The sequence below is a fragment of the Homarus americanus genome, unplaced genomic scaffold, assembly GCF_018991925.1.
Source record: "Homarus americanus isolate GMGI-L3 unplaced genomic scaffold, GMGI_Hamer_2.0 scaffold25827, whole genome shotgun sequence".
NCBI classification, from domain to species: domain Eukaryota; kingdom Metazoa; phylum Arthropoda; class Malacostraca; order Decapoda; family Nephropidae; genus Homarus; species Homarus americanus.
The window spans coordinates 1,966,103-1,985,050 of NW_024738300.1; the positions used below are offsets into that span (position 1 = coordinate 1,966,103).

Sequence of the window (18,948 nt, forward strand, 5' to 3'; positions counted from 1 at the left end):
TCTCTTAGCAGCATCAGTGAGTGAGCGTGTGTGGGTGTACCGGCGGTGTCTGTACTGTAACAACGGGGAGGCGGACGTCCAACTTATACAGCCATGGAACCTAACTTCCATCTTCCAAGGTGAATGATATATATTTTGTTCATGTATCACCTATGATAAACATAATTCTTTATTGGTAATTCATTAACAATGTTGAGATGATATATACTGTAGGCAATGCTACACATTACTCAGTTGACTAATGATAAAGTCTATGTGTATTAAATTACGGCCTTTGATGCAGTTATCTCTCTCAGAGATGCCTGTAGCAGTTTATACTCGAAATTCTAAGGAGGTGACATTAATGAAAGATCCTATTTTTGTAGTATGTACAATGTTTTGTACTAGTTCCCCATACTTGACTTATTCTGAACTAGAATCTGTCGAGTGCCGGATTGCCACTCTTGGGAAAAATTTTGTATTGGTGAAAATAAAATGGCCACCATCTTTGCTGTGGAATATCTAAAATTACTGTAATTTTGTTAATATTGCACCTAGGGACTTTATTTGGGTGTCTAATACCATACACCCATCTACAAGTGATCACATGAGGCCGTCTCAAATGGGCTTGTTCAAGTCGTTCATCTTGAATTCCAAAATGGCCGCGATCGAAATTTTTAAAAATCTTATATTTGACTATAACTAAGCTGATACCTGTATTAAACTTAGCGACTCGATTTTGGTGTCAAATACCACGTTTCCAATGGTAAGGAATCATATGACTGTCTCGGATGGTCTAGTGATGTCAGTTTCTTGCATTTTTAACTGATTCTCATAAGCTGCTGTTGATATTGATAATATCCAAGTGAAAGTTCATATTTTAAAAATATCAGTCACGTTTCTTTATACCAAATATCATAATCACATTAACTCTTAGTTTACAGAACTTTCTTCACTATTGAAAAAAATGAATTCCAAATATATAAATCCACAAATGAATACTGACTCAATACATGATGTTCTATTTTGTTATTGCCTAATAAAAAAAATGGACGTGCACTAATTATGCGCAAGATGTAATTCTGATTATATTTTACCAAGCTGCTATTTCTGACCACAGGAAAATAAAATATCAATATAAGTGAACACCCTCAGCAGGTCAGATTGTTAGATGCATGAAAATTTGCAAATTTTTTGGCAAGTACTTTTGGATAGCTGATTATAGCACATTAATCAAGATAAATTGTCAACAAGGACTAGAAATATAAAAGGAATAAACATGGATATTTCCCGTAACACAGAAACAGAGAGTTCCAGCAGTTCAAGAACTTCATTCATGCTCCTCCTCATTAGAACTGACACTCCGTGTAAGTACATGTGAGCATTCTGAACCAGCATGGCAAATGCAGAACATGTCGCAAGACATCTGGGCCCCAACACATTGCACCTACTTGTAGAACATTGTCGAGCTGCAAGACTCCAACTGGAAATGGCGAGACTTCCTCGTGCAACGTAGCAGGTCGTAATACATTGTCCTCACCACGGACCCAACTATAGTAAACTGAGTCAATGTCTGGTAGATTGGGAAATATGGCAGCCATCCATATAGCAGCTTGATATTGTTCACGGTATACATGTTCTTTGAAGGCTTCTGTCGTTGGCGGTAATGACTTCAGAGAGGATGCAGGAGATGGTTTCACATTTGCCCTCTCATTTGTCCACACTATACATCGGGTACCCGACATGTTATCTTGTGGTTTACAGATGTAATAAGCTGTAATGAACTGTGATGCCTCTGTGATGACTCCGTCCATGTTACTGTCTAGCTCACTGCAATGGGTGTTCGTTTTTAGTAGTTTCACCATGGTTGCTTTTCGTATTTCATATGAGACTGTGTCGCATCCTGTCAGCGCATGACCAACTAAGATATGTTTAGCAATATCACTGTGTTGTTGAGCCGTGGCCTGTATGTCAATGACAGTTCTGTCTCGGACCTGAATTTCCATGGAGGCATTACAGGACAACTGTGGTTTATTATAGAAGTGGACCAACAACACGAACACATCTGAGTCATCACAAATGACCTTCATACTGGCATTACCACAAGAGGCAAACTTCACCAAGCTCTGTAAAATAATGATGTCTGCCTCTTCCTGTAAGGTTCTCAAGTCATTTCTTGGGGTGACCATGTTGGACTGTAGCTGTAGTGGAACAGACTCTTTTCTAGTAATGACCAGTCTGTTGGCACCTGGAAGTTATTCACGATTGCTCAGAAGATGGTCAACTATTAGATCAATGAGCTGACGTTTGTTGTATAGCACACCAACAATTACAGTACTTTCTGCGCTGGCAGTGGAGTACTAGAAGTTTAATGGTGTTCTCGACTGGCTCCAGCTCTTTGTGATCTCATTGGATTCTTGGCATTATCTGGATAGTACCTGTCGAAGATCAATTATACATCACTGGTAGTGAGATAACATACAATGTTTGAGGTAAAGTTATTCAGCTAGTCTATATACCACACTACTACTCGCTAGCCAATGAAGAGTCCACAGAAGTGTACAGCCATCAATGATTACTGTATCCGGTGGTCTTGTGAGTCTGCTTGATACATCTACCTGCAGTGTCTTCTTTAGTGAAGATTTAGCCTGCATCCTCATAATGCACCCCAATAAATCTATGTTCATCAAGCAGGTCAGTATGGATTGGAGACAGCTTATACGTCAGCATATCCTTGATGTTCAGGTTTCGGGATTGTTGCAAGCCAATTATCCTGTTTAATCCCAACCTTGATATTCTTTTTTGTGGATTGCATTGTGATAACCTTCTTCTTGAGACTGCCGTGAACGCTCTGTGGCCATCCAGCGTCATCGTCATGCATCTAGTCTAATCCAATTTTCACATAAACTAAACCTTCAAAAACAGTTTCAGATGAATTCTTGTCATTAAAATGTGATATCAGTCATTAAAATCAAGAGTTTAGGAGCAATATTAACAATGTTAGGGCCCAAAAAGTTTCCCCGAGAATTCCAATCTGGCACATAACAAATTCATGTTCAGAATAAATCCAGTAAGAAACATCATCCAAAAAACATTGTATATATTAAGAAAATAAGTTCAATGAGATTTCACTGGACTTTTAAGAGAAACTGATCACTTACTCATTGAAAAAATAATCATAGAGATAATTTTCTCCTCAACAGATCAGTTCCATAACTTCATGGGACACAAGTTTAAGATAGTAGCAGTATCTTACTTCCCTTATATCGACTATAAGCGAAACAGTGATAAGCCAGGTAGTGAAGTCACACTCAAAGACTCACTTGACGCCAGGCTGCTGGAAGCTTTCGCTTCAGTTCTAAATTTCACGTAAGACTTTCGTTGTCGTACTCTTTTCAGAAGTCTTTAACAGAGCTACTGAAAAGTTTGTAGGCCTTTTCGAGCAGAATATTTTCGTTAATCATTTATATTATTGTACAGCTATATGTGAATGCTCATATCGTGCTGTGATCAGAACAAAGATTTATGTGAACTTCTTAACCACATTTTAACCAAAATTCACACCCAGTTTTCAGATTCACGAGGAGCCAAATCGCTCGTGGGGGCTGGAGAACAATGGTATCTTCAGTGGGATGATGGGTCAACTACAACGAGAGGAGACCGACTTTTGCACTGAGTCTGCGCCGACCCCAGAGCGTCTTAAGGCTGTTGAGTACGCCAGGGGGTATCCCTCTGACATCATGATTGTTACATCTCTCAAGCCCACGTTGTTACCCCAATATCTCTCACTCGTGAGACCATTTGCAGGTATATCTAACTTTCAATTTGTGTGTAATATGTATATATATATATATATATATATATATATATATATATATATATATATATATATATATATATATATATATATATATATATATATATATATATATATATATATATATATATATATATATATTATGCTAAATAGAGATAGTCACCGAATATGCATTTAACATAACTGAATTAGTTATATTCTTATTAATATATACTGTACATGCAATACACGTAACTTTAAAACTTTTACTTTTTTGGCTCTGCTTTGAAGATGGAGGAAGCGATGATCCTAACCATAAGCTGATATCATTAAGCAACTCTGGTTTCTCTGTTGTTCTTCTTCATTATTGCACTACGTTTTCCATGTATAAGTAATATTACGTCTTTTCTCATACAGGAGACCTCTGGATTGCGCTGCTAGTAGGCGTGGTGGCGTGGAGCGTAATTATGTGGGTACTGCAAAGGGCGTGGTGGTGGGTGGCAGGAGGTAGTGGTGTTAAGTTCAACACCGCCCTCCTTTACGGCTGGGGCGCCCTCCTGGAGCAGCCACCAGCCGACCCCTCTATTAATATCTCTGGTCAGGTAGGTTTTATGCGTATTTTATCCATAATTTTCTTACCACCCAATGCTGACATACCATATCTTTTCCAATGTTACCCAAAGACCCTTTTACCAATGGTTCAGTCAGCCAAAGATGCACCCTGGGTCTCGTGCTCGCAAATTTACCTGGCAATACTTGGAAAAGCAAGGTTGTATATAAAGGTGATTGTGATTGGTGGATCTGTTTTCGGCTGTATCACTGTCAGGATAAATATTAAACAAACCAAAGGTAAAATTTTTATAATAAACTATTCATTGTTATTTAAGCTCATGAGAAGTTTCCAAATGTTTGTATATTTGTTTAAATAATGAAGAAAATTTGATGTGAGAATCTTGTGGCAGCTGTGGTTGTAGTTGAGTTACCAGTTCACTGATATAATTTTCTTCATAATTTAAGCAAATATACGAAAATTTGGAAACTTCTCATGACCTTAAATAACAATGAATAGATTATTATAAAAATTTTACCTTTGGTTTGTTTAATATTTATCCTGACAGTGATACAGCCGAAAACAGATCCACCAATCACAATCACCTTTATATACAACCTGGCTTTTCCAAGTATTGCCAGGTAAATTTGCGAGCACGAGACCCAGGGTGGGGTCAGTGCATCTTTAGCTGACTGTACCTTCATACCTTCATCTCTATTAATACTCCTAAATCTTTTTCAACACTGTCCCATTATCTTTTAATGAGCAGAGCTTTGCTAGTGCACTTGCTATATTAGACCTGAAGATATCACCCTAGGAGGTGACAAGGCTAATATTAACACATCTATATTAGTATAGGCTGCTACTAGCTTCAAGAAAACTGTAAACTTGAGAGAATGTGTACCTGTGCAGAAGAGCTCCTTACTGCCTGCACCGTGCACTGTGTACCTGAGTTTGATTTAGGTGGTCATTCTTCCTGGCCTCACTGCTGTAGGTAGACGTTGCCAGACTCTTCTCTTGCTTCGGCTTCTTCACATTATGGTCTGTGTCTGTTGTTCTTCATACTTTCTGGGTTTTTTTGGTCAGCAGTTTGCCAGGATGTTTTCTGGTCTTAGTTATTTAGGAGGGAGGAGTGTTGTTTTGATAGTTTGGTTTGTTTTGACTTATGCCAATGCCATCCTGGTTTCCGCCATTTTCAGATTTTTCGCTTTTCCCTGTTTACGTGTTTTAGCTCCCCCTTTTTTGCTTCTTGTGTGGTGCTTCACACGCTTCGTTGTTTGGTTTTTCCCACTTGGGCGGCCCTCCTTTTCCACCCTCTGTTTGTGCTTTCTCTCGTCCAGGCCCACACACCGAGTCATTACTCGGTTTCATTGTCTTTCTCGGTTTTTGGTGGCAGAGAGAGACGTGTGTAGTCCCCTCATTTTACCTGCTCCATTGTTTTATTTCTCCTGTTTGTTTTTTCAACGGGGGCTTCAGAAGATACCCTGCTCGGCCTCGAGGTGTTCGGCCTGATTCCAACAGGATGGTCACTCCACCTGCACAGCCCATGTCCAGTGAGTGGACGACGACAAGTTTGACCAGAGTTGCTGTATGGTGTGTTCTGAGGGTGGCAGGGCTTCTCCGTGACGCCAAAGGAGATGTGGACACCTCCCACATTTGCTGGTAACAGCTTTGGCACCGCTGGGAAGCACCCTCCAGTTCTGCCAGACACCGGGACTACCCCCCTCTCCTGGAGGGACCAGAATCTCTGTTCTCAGTTTAGGATGTGCCACCACTGAGGCCCCTTGGGTAGAGACCACTCTACCGAGTACCCTAGGACGAGCCCTCCCTCCTCAGGTTTCCCAGTATGCCACCGGGGAGCACACCTCTTCCCTGCCCTGGGACTTCGGGCTCTCCACAGCAATCCCCCTTTCCCTTCTGAGAATCGAATGGTCACTCCTCCTCCAGTCGCAACCGTCACTGCTCTGGGAGTCCCACTAGTCCTTCTACAACAGGCACCACCTCCCCAGGTCGCCTAAGACAGTGGCCAAGGGGAAGCGAGCTCGCTAGGAGGAAGCGGAGGTCCCAGCTGGGTTGCCCCAGGTGCCCAGAGTGTCCCTGGAGAGGCGGTCCTCGTCCCCTCTGGACCTCCACCTTCACCATCCCTGGCGAGGTGCTTGGCTAGGACGGACCCCTCTCCCCTATCGACCTCCTATGGCTCCATCTCCCTGGGCCAGGAGACTTTCCACGGAGCCGCCGGGGAGGAGGGACTCTATACCTCCTCCATCGCTCTGTCTAGGCCATCGTAGCTGGAGGTGCTGGCCACCCCGGGTAGTGCACCCACACCCCCCAGCCCTGCCGCTGGAGATGTTGGAGTCTCTGTCTTCCTGGTTCCGGGCGCAGCAGCTGCAGGCCACATCCAACCAACCTCTTATGGTACAGGGATCCCGTCCTTGCTCCTCTTCCCCGGACCCTTCAGTGTTCTAAGAGTCGGGTTACGAGCCAAGGAATTCCGGGTCCTCACAGGGGCTGCCTGACTAATCTGACTCGGACCAGGGACTGGTCTCAGCATCATCCCCAGTACTTACAAGGCCCAGGCCTTAGTCAGGAGAGGGAAACTTCCCTGCAATTACGGACACTCCCCTCTCTTTTAAGACACCTGATGACATTATCAACCAGGGAGCATACAAGTGGGCTCGGGTCCCACGGGACTGGTTTGTGCACTGGCACCAGGGGTGACTGGCCATTTTATCAAGAGTAAAGTGGTGGAAGGACCTAATTTTCTCTCCCCGGTTCCGACCTAGAGGTCCGACGAAGGGCGGACAACAAGGTTAGGAGTACTTTGAGTTCCGGCAGCTCTGCCTGTTGAGAAGGGAGATGGTTCCAGCCCTGTTTGGAACGTCCCCTGGACGCCTTCGACTCTCTGGCCTACTGTTCCGTGCTGTTCACTGCAGGTCCTTTCCTATTCGCAATGTTACAGGACTGTAGGAGGTGTGCCCGGGCTGCCGGCCTGGCCCTTTTTCCATGGGAGAATTTGAACCTGGACCTCCAGTCGATCTGGATGGCGGCGGCTGGAAGGAAAAGCTCCCCCATCACTTTCCCATCTCTGGCCCCTTAAGTCTTATCCCTCCAGGATGACTGGGAGCCAGACGAGTTGGTGGAGTTCCTGTGGGCTCCGAAATTAACCCAGTCCTCTTTCCCATGGCAGGCCTTCTCAGGTAGCCCAGACCACCCTGACCAAGGACGTCGTGTAGGGGCAGAAGGCTGTCCTCGCACCCAGACTCGGCACTACTCCTCCAGTCCTGTGAACTATACTGACAACCCAGCCTGAGGGACACCTGCCTCATGTTGTCTGTTTTGCCTATGTTCTTATTACTATGAAGGATTTACCAGGACATAAATTAATCTGATATCTGTCTCACCCTAGGATCCATTTGCCATCCGACCATCAAAGGAGCACCTACTACAGAAGACTCTCGTCCTAGTAGTGCTGGGCATGAGCTCCAGGTACACCCAGCTCAAGGCACTCATGAGGTTCGACAACTGGACCTCCTTCCCCAAGGAGATTCTGTAGTGTCCCTGGCACCTTTTCCCACCTTCCTGGAGAAAAATGAGCAGGTGAAGGACAGGCTCCAATCAGAAGCTGTTCCGGAATGGAAGGCTAAGGGCAAGCACCACCGACTCTGCCCGGTCGGGATCCTCCACCAATATTTCTCTGCTATGGCCATTCACACCACCAGCCAACATCATCTCTGTTCATCCTCGGTTGGTATGCCCGCTGTCAGTCAGAGGATTGCCAGACAGGTTGCGGCAGGTTATAGAGGAGGCTGACCCCTGACCCTTGGAAGGCCCCATGTCCGTACGATGTACGGGGGCGTAACGGCTCCACTGGCCTTCATGAGGCCAGGTCCGGGAAGGTGGGTCAGTGGAAATCGGCCTCCTGTTTCATAGCAAAATACCTGTCTCACCAGGTGTCAGACGCACCCCACATGGCAATGGATCTCACCCCTTGACCCACAGACAGCACACTAGAAAAAACAAATTAATATAGCTTAATCTAAGGATAATTAATTAAAATGGTCCTTCGCGTGCTCACTGCTCCCCTTACATCACAGCACCCTCCTTCCTGTGGAATATAGCAAGTGCACTAGTGAAGCTCACCTCGCTAAAATAGGGGGTTTGAAGCTTACTGAAAAGCCTATTTTTGGTGAGTGAGTGAAGCTAGTGCACACACTTAATACCGGCCTTCCTTCAGCTCCATCCCCCAGCTATTCCTGATGTAGGTTTTGGAAAGTAATTACCACCTGAATCTAACTCAAATACGCCGTGTACGGCGCTGGCAGTAAGGAGTTCTTCTTTAGCATGTACCCATTCTCTCAAGTTTGGAGTTTTCTTGAAGCTAGAAGCAGCCTATTCTGATATAGATGTGTTAATATTGGCCTTGTCACCTTCTAGGGTGATATCTTGAGGTCTAATATAGCAAGTGCACTAGCTTTGCTCACTCACCAAAAATAGTCATTTCCGCAAGCTTCAAAGCTCCTATTATCTCTGTTAATTGCCAATAGACAGTATTTTATGAGCCATTTGTTTATCAAATTATCCATGATATCGTCATAATATAGCAGTTACAGTATAGATGAAAGCCCCTTGCTGGTTAATTTTTTTAGTAGGTATGATGTACTAAGTTCTGATCAAGCAGAGAACTTCTCAAGAAACTCTTATAGTTTTATGCAATTTATAAGGGGTATGTTCTTTTACCGGATAGATAAATACAAAAAAATAAGTCTTGCATAAGCCTGAGATAGGTGACCTTTTTAAGCAGCTTTAAGGAAAGCTAACCTTTTGTGTTGTATATGCAGATGCTCATCGGGTTGTGGCTGTTGTTCAGTCTCGTTATCACCACCGGGTTTCGATCATCTCTGATCGCACATCTCACAGTCCAGGGTACATCGAAGCCTGTGGAGACTCTCGAGGACATTCTTAAAGAAGACAGCTGGAGGTGGGGCACAGAAAGCAAACTCTACAAGGGGGCCGTAATAGAGTACTTCTCAAAACACAACGACCGAGTGGTCAAGCAAATACATCAAGGACTGGAGGTTAGTCAGCACTGTACAGTAATCTACAAAATATATAAATAAATGAAAAGCAAATTTGATGTATAAACTTATAAGAAGCGGTGTAAAATAAAATTGTCCTTTTATCACCTTTCATTACTAGATCGTGGGAGGAACACAACACGCCTCATAATAAGTTACGGCATGTTGAGAAATGACAAGAACACATAATTTAGTACAGTATATAGATGGACACACACACACACACACACACATACACACACACACACACACACACACACACACACACACACACACACACACACACACACAGTACTACTTTTTTTTTTCACTTGGCCTCCATCCTCCCCCTATAGCTACACCTTCGCCGCCATTTCATTACCTTAAAATTAAATATCCTATTACATAAGTAGCTATCCTAGCTGTGTTGAGTTAGTTGAGCCACAGATCTATGCGGCATTCAGTGACTGTTGTCTCATAGTCAATATCAGCAACTGTTGTCGGCTTTGGGGCCGTTGCTCTTGTTCTCCTGAGGCAGAGCAAAGCAGACCAAAGGAGAGAGAAGGACAGTCGTCATCTCATCCAAACTGTAACATAACTTCTGGGCTGCTGCTTCTGTTCGGATAGCACCTCCGCTAGTCTGGCGTAGAAGCATCTTGCACTTGGTCCTATCCCACCAGAGGTTGTGAACACCAGAAGAGTGAAACTGCCTTGATCAACATTCTGAATTATCTCCCCATATGCCCTTATCTTGTCGTTCTCGTTCCTTTTGTATACAGCATCGAGAGCTAAGCTATGGTGACATGCAGCCATGGGATAAAAAATCCAGATGTCGAAGAAGGCTCGCTGTCCCTGCGTCCAGACTCCTCGAGCACTGACGTCAACACAGGCTTTGTTGGATGTGTTTGAAGTCCTATGTTGGAAATTCTACCCTGACATCACTACAGATTTCCTTCAACATATTTGCTGTGAAATCCCTTACTTCTTCATGCCTCATGCATATGAAGCCCCCTTTCTTGCACACCATGGTCTGAACGACGTCATAGGAAGAGCCACACACGCATTGGGAGGGCAAACCTTCTACTGGCCTACCGTACCTTAGAGCAATGGCATCTGTAAATTCTTGTTTATTGAGACTGAAACCATTTGCCCTTATTGGTAACGTAGTTAACCAGTTTGAGGCGCCCACCTCCTCCTCTAGAGCTACGTTCTTTTCTTCAAATTCTCTGGTACTTGCAGCATCAGTTGTGCAGCATATCACTTTGGCCGTGCTGTCGTTCTGTCGTAATGGACCTTCGAATCTTGTTTACTTCGCTGGTATCCACCTCACCTGTTGCGTTCTGAGCTATTATGTGGTCAGTGAGAGCTGCCGTGAGTTTAACTGAGTTTTGATGTTCGGTGGCAGCAATCTCCTCTGGATTGGTCAATCCCATTCCCCCAAGTCTCGGTGGTAGTGCAAGGAGTGATCTTTCTGCTGGGTTTAAGTGAAGGTGGGGTCCGATATCAGGGATAGTGCGCATTAGGTAGTTCCAGCAATGCTTGACTCCATGGGTGAATGCCGGAAAAGCCACATGTAGCTCTGTGTTAGCAATCTCAGACAGAGCTTGGATTTCTCTAATCCACTCACTCACCTTTCCCGTTACGAAATCGGTTTTGAAGTCCGTCGTGCCGATTACTGCGCTTAGGTGTCTTTGGCCATCCTTTGTTATTTTAACCTCACTTCCACAGAACACCTTCATTGCCCATTCATAATGTTCTGGTTTCACAATGAGGAAGGATTTGCTGGCGTTTGGGTGGTACCCTATTTGTGGACCTTGTGATGTTACCGAGTCCCACCATTTTTTTATGTCCTCCACTTTTCCTGCTCCTGTAAGGCCGTCAGCATACACCACTTGTTTGACCTCGGTTGTTTCAAATTTTATTGTGTGTTGGAGCACAAATAGGCCTATTGCGTACATTGCTATTGCAACAGGGTTCCGCTGCGTTGTTCCCTCAGCTGACTGTATGATGCTATCACCTCTTAGAGCCTTGTTGTTTACCATATAGAGGTCTGGCGGATTCCTATAGGTGTTTTCAACATACATTGCAAAGCTTGGACACTTGATCTTGATGTTGCGTAGTGCGGCCTTGTGGTTTAGTATGTTGAATGCGTTAGAAGAGTCCACAAGGAGAACGGCCTCACAATCACGATGCTCTAATATCGTTCTCATGGCGTGAATGGCAGCTTCCCCTCCAGCCTAGTGGCCAGCACAAACTTGCAGGTTCCTTTACCACCTCCATTATGCATTTTCCGATGCACTTTCCCCACCCCTATAGGCCTACATCGTGGATTCTTATCCAGGGGAATGAGGCGGCAGGCCGTCAGAGCATGGGGGTGTTGGCAGCACGAGGTTGCTAGCTTTCTTGCAAGGGCGGCAATGGCAGTGCAAAGATCACTTGCTACGGGGCCAAAATTGTTAGTGCTGAGGATGACTCTCCAACCGTTTGCATCCAGACCTGGAGGGCCAGCCCCTCCCTCAGTTTTCAGTGCCTTTTTCCACACCATCCCTCCTGTTATTTTCTCGAACATGACAGTATTTGGTGGGATATAGTCACCCTGGAACCAGATGCCCTCGCCTTCACTTGCAGGGGATGTTTTTCCTTCAGTTGTTTTAATGTATCTCTGTTCATTAGCAGAACCCCACCGGAGGATTCCTCTGTGAGAGATCTTACCGCCAAAGACACTTTTCCCAAACGCATTTTGTTTCCAAACTTTCTTCCAACGTCATCGGTGTTTTGCTTTCCGTCTCCTATAAATTTTGGTCTCTCCTGCAGTGTTCTTGCTTCACATAGGAGATCATCAATGGCCCCATTCTGCCACATTGTCAATCTTCTCTTTCTTTGTGCTTAGTCTTTGTGTGTGTCCTCTGACAGAATAGATGTGATATTATTGCCAGTATTTGAAGAGCTAAAGGGGCAAGGAAGCAGTCCTGAGTATACTCGGTTATGAGGCGAATCATTTCCCGAATCATTTCTTTGGTAGACGCACACTTGAGTGGTTCAAACAGGTTAGCTGGCGACCACCTGAAAAATTCTGAGTAAGTATATTTAACCCTTATGTCCGCATTTTCCATTGTCATGCCATTCCACTGTGGTGGCTGTCTCTCATTCACCTCGTGGATATCAGCTACTATTGGAGCAACGTTTATTGGTACTACATTTTCTGGTTGAGTAGACACATTGCTATCATTAAGGATATCATCGGGCGGTTGGGTCCCGGCGATATCCACTGTGGCCTCCTGTATCTGCTCCCTACTACTACTAATACTGCTACTTTTACTGCTACTACTATGCTGTTACTCGGAATCAAGTATGACGATTATTCAACTATGAATCAATAATATTAAAGATATCACCTTCGTTGGTGGCCATCTACAGATGTTGTGCATGTGGAGGGCTACATCTAGTGCAGGAGGGGTGGCGGCAGCATCTTCCCGGTGCTGGTGCTTTTTTGCTCCGGAATCAGTCGGACTAATTCGAAAGTATTGTTACGAACCCCTTTTCGCCACTTCCTCTGCTTCCACCGCTGGTTACCAGCGGTCAGGTCGTATATACAGAAGTAGATATAACGCAAGTGTCTTCGAATTACCACTGGCAATCAACAGGCAGGAAGGCAGGTAGATTTCCACCAGGTCACAGAAACACACCTGTGAACTGCAGCTCTCTTTAATAATCACTAGATCTTCACAAATCTGCTCAGGTGGTATGTCTTCACAAATGGGTTTTTCACTTCGAATATATATACCGTCATCACAGTACCAGTGAACAATTCCTCAGTCTTTTCACTTAATATCGCCAATTAACTTCAGCTGTCACCAGGCTTGTACTTCACACTCTAAACAGAAACAGGCACCTCCACCTCTCGGCAGCTCGTGAGTTGTTTACTGTGCATGTCTCGTCAGACGCCTAGAGTATTCTAGCGACATCCAGGCGTTGCAGGTCGTAACGAGACACGCCTGGAGAGTTCTATAATGGTATAGACTTACATTACGTGAGTAAATCATAACAAAAAAGACTCAATACACTCTAAAAAATTCTTACACAGGTAATACACCAATATATACAAGAAAAATCTCCCAATACCTGTCAAAATAACTGCTGCTTGGAATAGAAAATAATCAGAACACCTAGTTCAAAAAAATTATAATACTAAATTATGTCTCAGCATAACAGTATTGACACCCTCTTGTGGTGATCCTCCAAGCATTACGGTGTGGAGTGATCGTCTCCCAGGTGAGGGGGTCGATTAGCACTATTTCAGTTTTGTCTTAAGATTATCCTTATACCTTTTCCTTTGCCCGCCAGCGTTAGGTGACAGTGAAGCAGCTGTTTTGGCAGTCTACTGTCGTCCATGCTGTTTACTGGAACCAACATGGACAACAGTAGTTGTTTATTGATAATGGTAGCCTCGATGCTCCTACATTTGGTGTCAGCGATAATACTGACCTTTGTTCTCTCGTCTCCCCAGTGAACTCGGAGGTTGGAATTTAAAAAACGGTGATAAAAGTTTTCAAGTGCCTTGAGGCGCCACCTGTATGTGATGCCTGTTGTGCCGCCATACAGTATGGTGGGGAGGATCACCGGTTGATATACGTGCAGCTTTGTAGATAATTATAGTTCCCTGCAGCTTAAGAAACGGACGGTGGACAGGAGGGAGCCTAGATACTGAAAGTACGTAGCATTCGAGACAGTAGTACCGTTGACCTGGATGAATGAATGGTGATGTGGCTGAACGAGGGACAAGCTGAAAGAGAATCTGAGTCTTACGTACATTCACCTGAAGGCCGAAGTGTGCATACGCATCTGCGTAGGAGTTCAGGATCTATAGGTCGCGTTTAATGTGAGCAACGAGGGTGAGGTTGTTTGCATACTCAAGTTCAGTGATGAAAGCGGCCGAGTTTATTTATGTAGTGAGGCGGGAACGCAGACTGTAACCACACACCTTGGCTCTCCCTTTTCCTGATCCAGTGGTGCAAGTAGTTGCGACGGCTGGGGAAAAGGTGAGTTGCAATGGACTGCCGATAGCCCAGTTTGTTGGGTTTCGCCTTTGTAGGCTGTTCATCCGCCAGTGTAGTCGTTGGGTTCCCATGGTGGTCACCTCTTCCGCCTATACCGCGGTTGGGGTCTTACTGGGGCTCTCTAAGCATGTCTGCCTGATGTGGGGCTCCACACACATACACCCCACTCACACACACACACACACACACACACACACACACACACACACACACACATACAGAATATCAGACATATTTATTTCTAATGAACATGAACTCAGATTGAGACTTAATTATTTTGAAGAACTAATGGAATGTCTTAATGTATGAATCAGGTAATGTGATACAAAAAAATAAACGTTAAAGGGAGAACATGTTATTTCATTGTTTGTCTGACTGTTTTTCATGTTTGAATGATGAAAAATAGCCTACCCTAGTGCAATGAATTTATACATATACAGAACTATGAGTTGACAATTAAAATTTTTTCTCGAATAGAAGAAATGAGATGTACAGTAAATGTATAGTAACAGTGTGTTAAATATATTTGTTGATGTTTATAGGAATTACTGTGTTACATGCATTTAGGGTCTTTAAGCAGGTACTTTTAGTCACTTTATATAATAGATAATAGCTACTGTAAATTAAGTAAGAAGTATCTACTCTTATGAATATACGACTCCATATGGAATGTATGTAGGAGCGATTTTCGAGTCCCCTGACCTTTAAACACTTCAGAAACCAACCTTGTATCGCCAAGAATATGATTTGATTTTCTGGGGTACCAAAGGGGCTCTGTTGATCGACTACTTGCCGCATAAAATACCGACGAACAATTGTTGTTACGATGATCGAAAAGGAAAACTAAACGACGTCCACAGGAAGAAAAAAATTGGGGGCCGACTAGAGCTGTGCGCCTGATATAAGACAATACACCAGTCCACAAATCATGTTTTGAAATCTTAAGCATTGTACCTCCAGCAAGGGTGAGGCTTTCATATGACGAGACTGCAGAGGTGTTACTAGAGGAACAGGCGGAAGACTTCTATAAGACTAGCATATTGAGTTGAAGAACAAGTGAAGTAAGCTTACTGAATTCCTGGATAAATTACAACGAAAAATTAGATCGTATTAGTGGTTCTTCGTTTCTATTATATACTCAGTTTGCAAATTTATTGCCCGTTGGTCGTACATACTGTTACTGTTGTTGGAAGATGTTACACACATCGTTGCAGCAATTATCACACTAAAGGCATTTCGCTAAGTGTGAGTGAGTGGGTCCGTCAGTTACATAACTCACCCAAACTGTTGAAAACCTTTCTTTTGATTCTAATACATATAAAACATAATGAAAACGCTGCTTTTATGTACATTTTTTATATATTTTTGCCTTAGATTCTTGACTCGGAGAAGGCACTGCAGAAGGTGTTGGACGGGGGTTACTCTTTAATTGTGTTTAAGAACTACATCAGTGTCATCGTCGCTTCTCGCTACACAGACGCTCGAGGCCAGACCCCCTTCTTCATCAGTAATAAAGGCATCTCTGTATTGGCTAACCTAGGCTGGGGCTTCAGGTGAGTACAGAATGGCGGTTGCAACCTCGAAGCTCATAATCTCACTTTGATCACCTCCTGGTTCACTGACAAATTTCCTGTAGTTGTCATATTCCATTCTTTCAGTTGTGAGTTATGGATCAATGTTTACAGCAAGGAAAATGTTGACACTAACGTTTGTTGTATTTGTTTGTGTGATCTTTCTACCACTTATGAGTTTCACTTTAATTTTAGCTTCAGAAATGTAAACTGACCATACCGGGATTCTGATCATATAAAAATACATATGGATAATAAAGTCAACATAACTACAAACATTTGCCCCATTGTTAATATAAATTACCTATTTATAATTCAGGAAAGGCGCACCATTCTACCCTCGCTTTAGCAAGTTAATGTTGCGGTTGGAAGCTGCTGGGCTCACGAGCTATTGGACTGACAACGTGATAGCCAGACGCGTGAGAGAGAATCGGGCAACTACAGCACTAGACTCGCAGGCACCCCAAGGAGACACAACTCAGGTAAAGTACGCTCTTTTATATCTGGACTTATAAATGTGTTTCTATGGGTTGTCAACCAATCGTATATTGGTTATAACATGTCTATAGCTGTAGATCAGGAAGTTGCATTCTATGAGACGCTGCTGTATATCAGCATAATGAGGACACAATTTTGGTTTCTGGGCTGGACTTCTTAGTGCCAAAAAGAGGCGAATTTTTCTAAAGAGCCATGAAAAGCACCTTCATGACATCTGGAAGAAATGTGAATTTTTCTAATATCTGAGAAAACGTTCAGCAGAGGGAATTTGGCTTCATCATTAATATTGATGCAAGGGCCATTAGGCAACTACTCAGTAATGTAGGACAATAGACACATGATGCGTTTCGAGCATATCAGTCTTGAGTCATAATAAAAGTTTTATTGGACAATAGGCTTAGTTTTAACAAGTGAGATCGAGGCTATATATATATATATATATATATATATATATATATATATATATATATATATATATATATATATATATATATATATATATATATATATATATATATATATATATATATATATATATATATATATATATATATATATATATATATATATGTATAGCTAAGAGTACTCCGTTGCTTCCATTTTTCCCGTGTGATTTTATCAAGATATATATATATATATGCTGATAACCACAAGGAAAGAAGAAAACACGAAGTTCCCACAAGAGCTTTCGTGTAATTCACATCTTCAGGGGTGAGTACAGAGTAAGGAGAAATACTTGGCAAGGCTAATATATACAGTAGAGAGTGAGATCAAGTCCCTAGGAGACAGCAGGTGTCCACAATGTTCCAGTCATAAAGCAGTGACCCTTACTAATCTTCTTAATAAAAAATAAATAAATTACCATGCCAACTCTAAGCACAGCAGTTGTCCGTAGTCAGGTCACAGGGTAAGATGACCCAACCTTCTCATATGGTTAGAAATCTCCTTAATTACAAAATTATCCAGTTTGTACATACCATTACTCAAATTCATGTTGATAGATTCGGTATGTTTAATGAGGTAATATTGAGGAGGCATTATCCCAGTCAATGCAATGCTTATTATCTCTCATATGAATGAACAGAGCATTGGATTCCTGGCCTGTCCTAACACTATATTTATGTTGCTTAAGTCTAGTGATAAGATCTTTACCCGTCTGGCCTAAGTAAAACATATTACATTCCTTGCAAGTATCCTCGTAAATGCAGCCGCCTGCATTGTTGGGCGAATTCTTAATTAACACTTGTTTTACAGTGCATGAGTTTTTAAAGCCACATTAGCGTTCCAGGTCTTCAGTTATATAGGAATTTGAGCAAATTTTTGTTAAATGGTAATACTAAGATATTTTTTTGGTCTTGCAAATATAAATTCACCAGGATGAATCCAGAGAAGTTGTGCTGGGACTGAACCACCTGCAGGGCGCATTCTACGTGCTCTTCCTGGGCTATATTGTAGCTTTCCTCACCCTGCTGTGGGAGAAGGTTGCTCACTTACGCTCTTCTCCTCAGTAAAGTTACTTCTCATCAACACTGCTGAACCATCCGTAATGAATAGAATTGCTTTTCTGATAATATACTCCCTTTCCATGTCTTGTTTAAGAGGACGGACAAATTTAGTGAAAATTTTATACTAGGCGTTTGATGGTTGAGTTATTATATTCCAGTTATATTAGGAATATATATATATAGGAGAAATTTATACAGGATATGTCTTACTAGAGAGTGTAAATAAAGTTAGTATAGTCTTTAAATGTATCTTGGCTGTTGGTGGAATAGCTATTACAAGTGATCGTGGGCCCTTCCTGCCAGGTGGCGAGTCCGGTGGTACAGTTTACCAAAGCATGAAAGTTCGAACGCTCGTGCTTGGCTAGAGCGTAACCGCCGTCCTTCTGACAGGGTACAGCGACATCGTTTTCCAGCGTAAATAAAATAGTTAATTAATGCCTTCCTAAAGAAACCATCGACATGGGACCAGATTTGTTCCACTCTACGAATTTTTTTGCGATTTTTCCCACCAGGTTTGATGAAAAACGATTCTGCTGTTTCGGCTGCCCAGAACAGACACACACACACAAACACATGGCTATTCCTATAGTATATGAGATAGATGGTCGTGGTTGTTATAATCATGGTCGTGGTTGTTATAATCATGGTCGTGGTTGTTATAATCATGGTCGTGGTTGTTATAATCATGGTCGTGGTTGTTATAATCATGGTCGTGGTTGTTATAATCATGGTCGTGGTTGTTATAATCATGGTCGTGGTTGTTATAACTGTGGTCGTGGTTGTTATAATCATGGTCGTGGTTGTTATAATCATGGTCGTGGTTGTTATAATCGCGTCGTGGTTGTTATAATCATGGTCGGTTGTTATAATCATGGTCGTGGTTGTTATAATCAGACTCGTGGTTGTTATAATCATGGTCGTGGTTGTTACAATCCTGC

General features: G+C 42.8%; 1 protein-coding gene across 1 annotated transcript; it reads left to right on the forward strand.

The window, feature by feature from the left end:
• The first annotated feature begins 20 nt into the window (after positions 1-20).
• On the forward strand, positions 21-18,466 carry LOC121873998 (glutamate receptor ionotropic, kainate 4-like). The gene is made up of 9 exons (XM_042377875.1): positions 21-119; positions 3,183-3,348; positions 3,548-3,786; positions 4,193-4,377; positions 9,164-9,400; positions 15,811-15,989; positions 16,327-16,489; positions 17,388-17,412; positions 17,898-18,466. The coding sequence occupies exons 2-9, from the start codon at positions 3,200-3,202 to the stop codon at positions 18,014-18,016; spliced, it is 1,296 nt and encodes a 431-aa protein (XP_042233809.1). The 5' UTR covers positions 21-119; positions 3,183-3,199; the 3' UTR covers positions 18,017-18,466.
• Positions 18,467-18,948: the final 482 nt, after the last annotated feature.

Excerpts from the sequence above, each read along its gene's own strand:
- LOC121873998 (XM_042377875.1), top strand. The coding sequence starts at position 3,200 with ATGGGACACAAGTTTAAGATAGTAGCAGTATCTTACTTCCCTTATATC. Across the intron at positions 3,787-4,192 it reads ACTCGTGAGACCATTTGCAG|GAGACCTCTGGATTGCGCTG; the intron begins GTATATCTAACT and ends TTTCTCATACAG. Across the intron at positions 4,378-9,163 it reads CTATTAATATCTCTGGTCAG|ATGCTCATCGGGTTGTGGCT; the intron begins GTAGGTTTTATG and ends TTGTATATGCAG.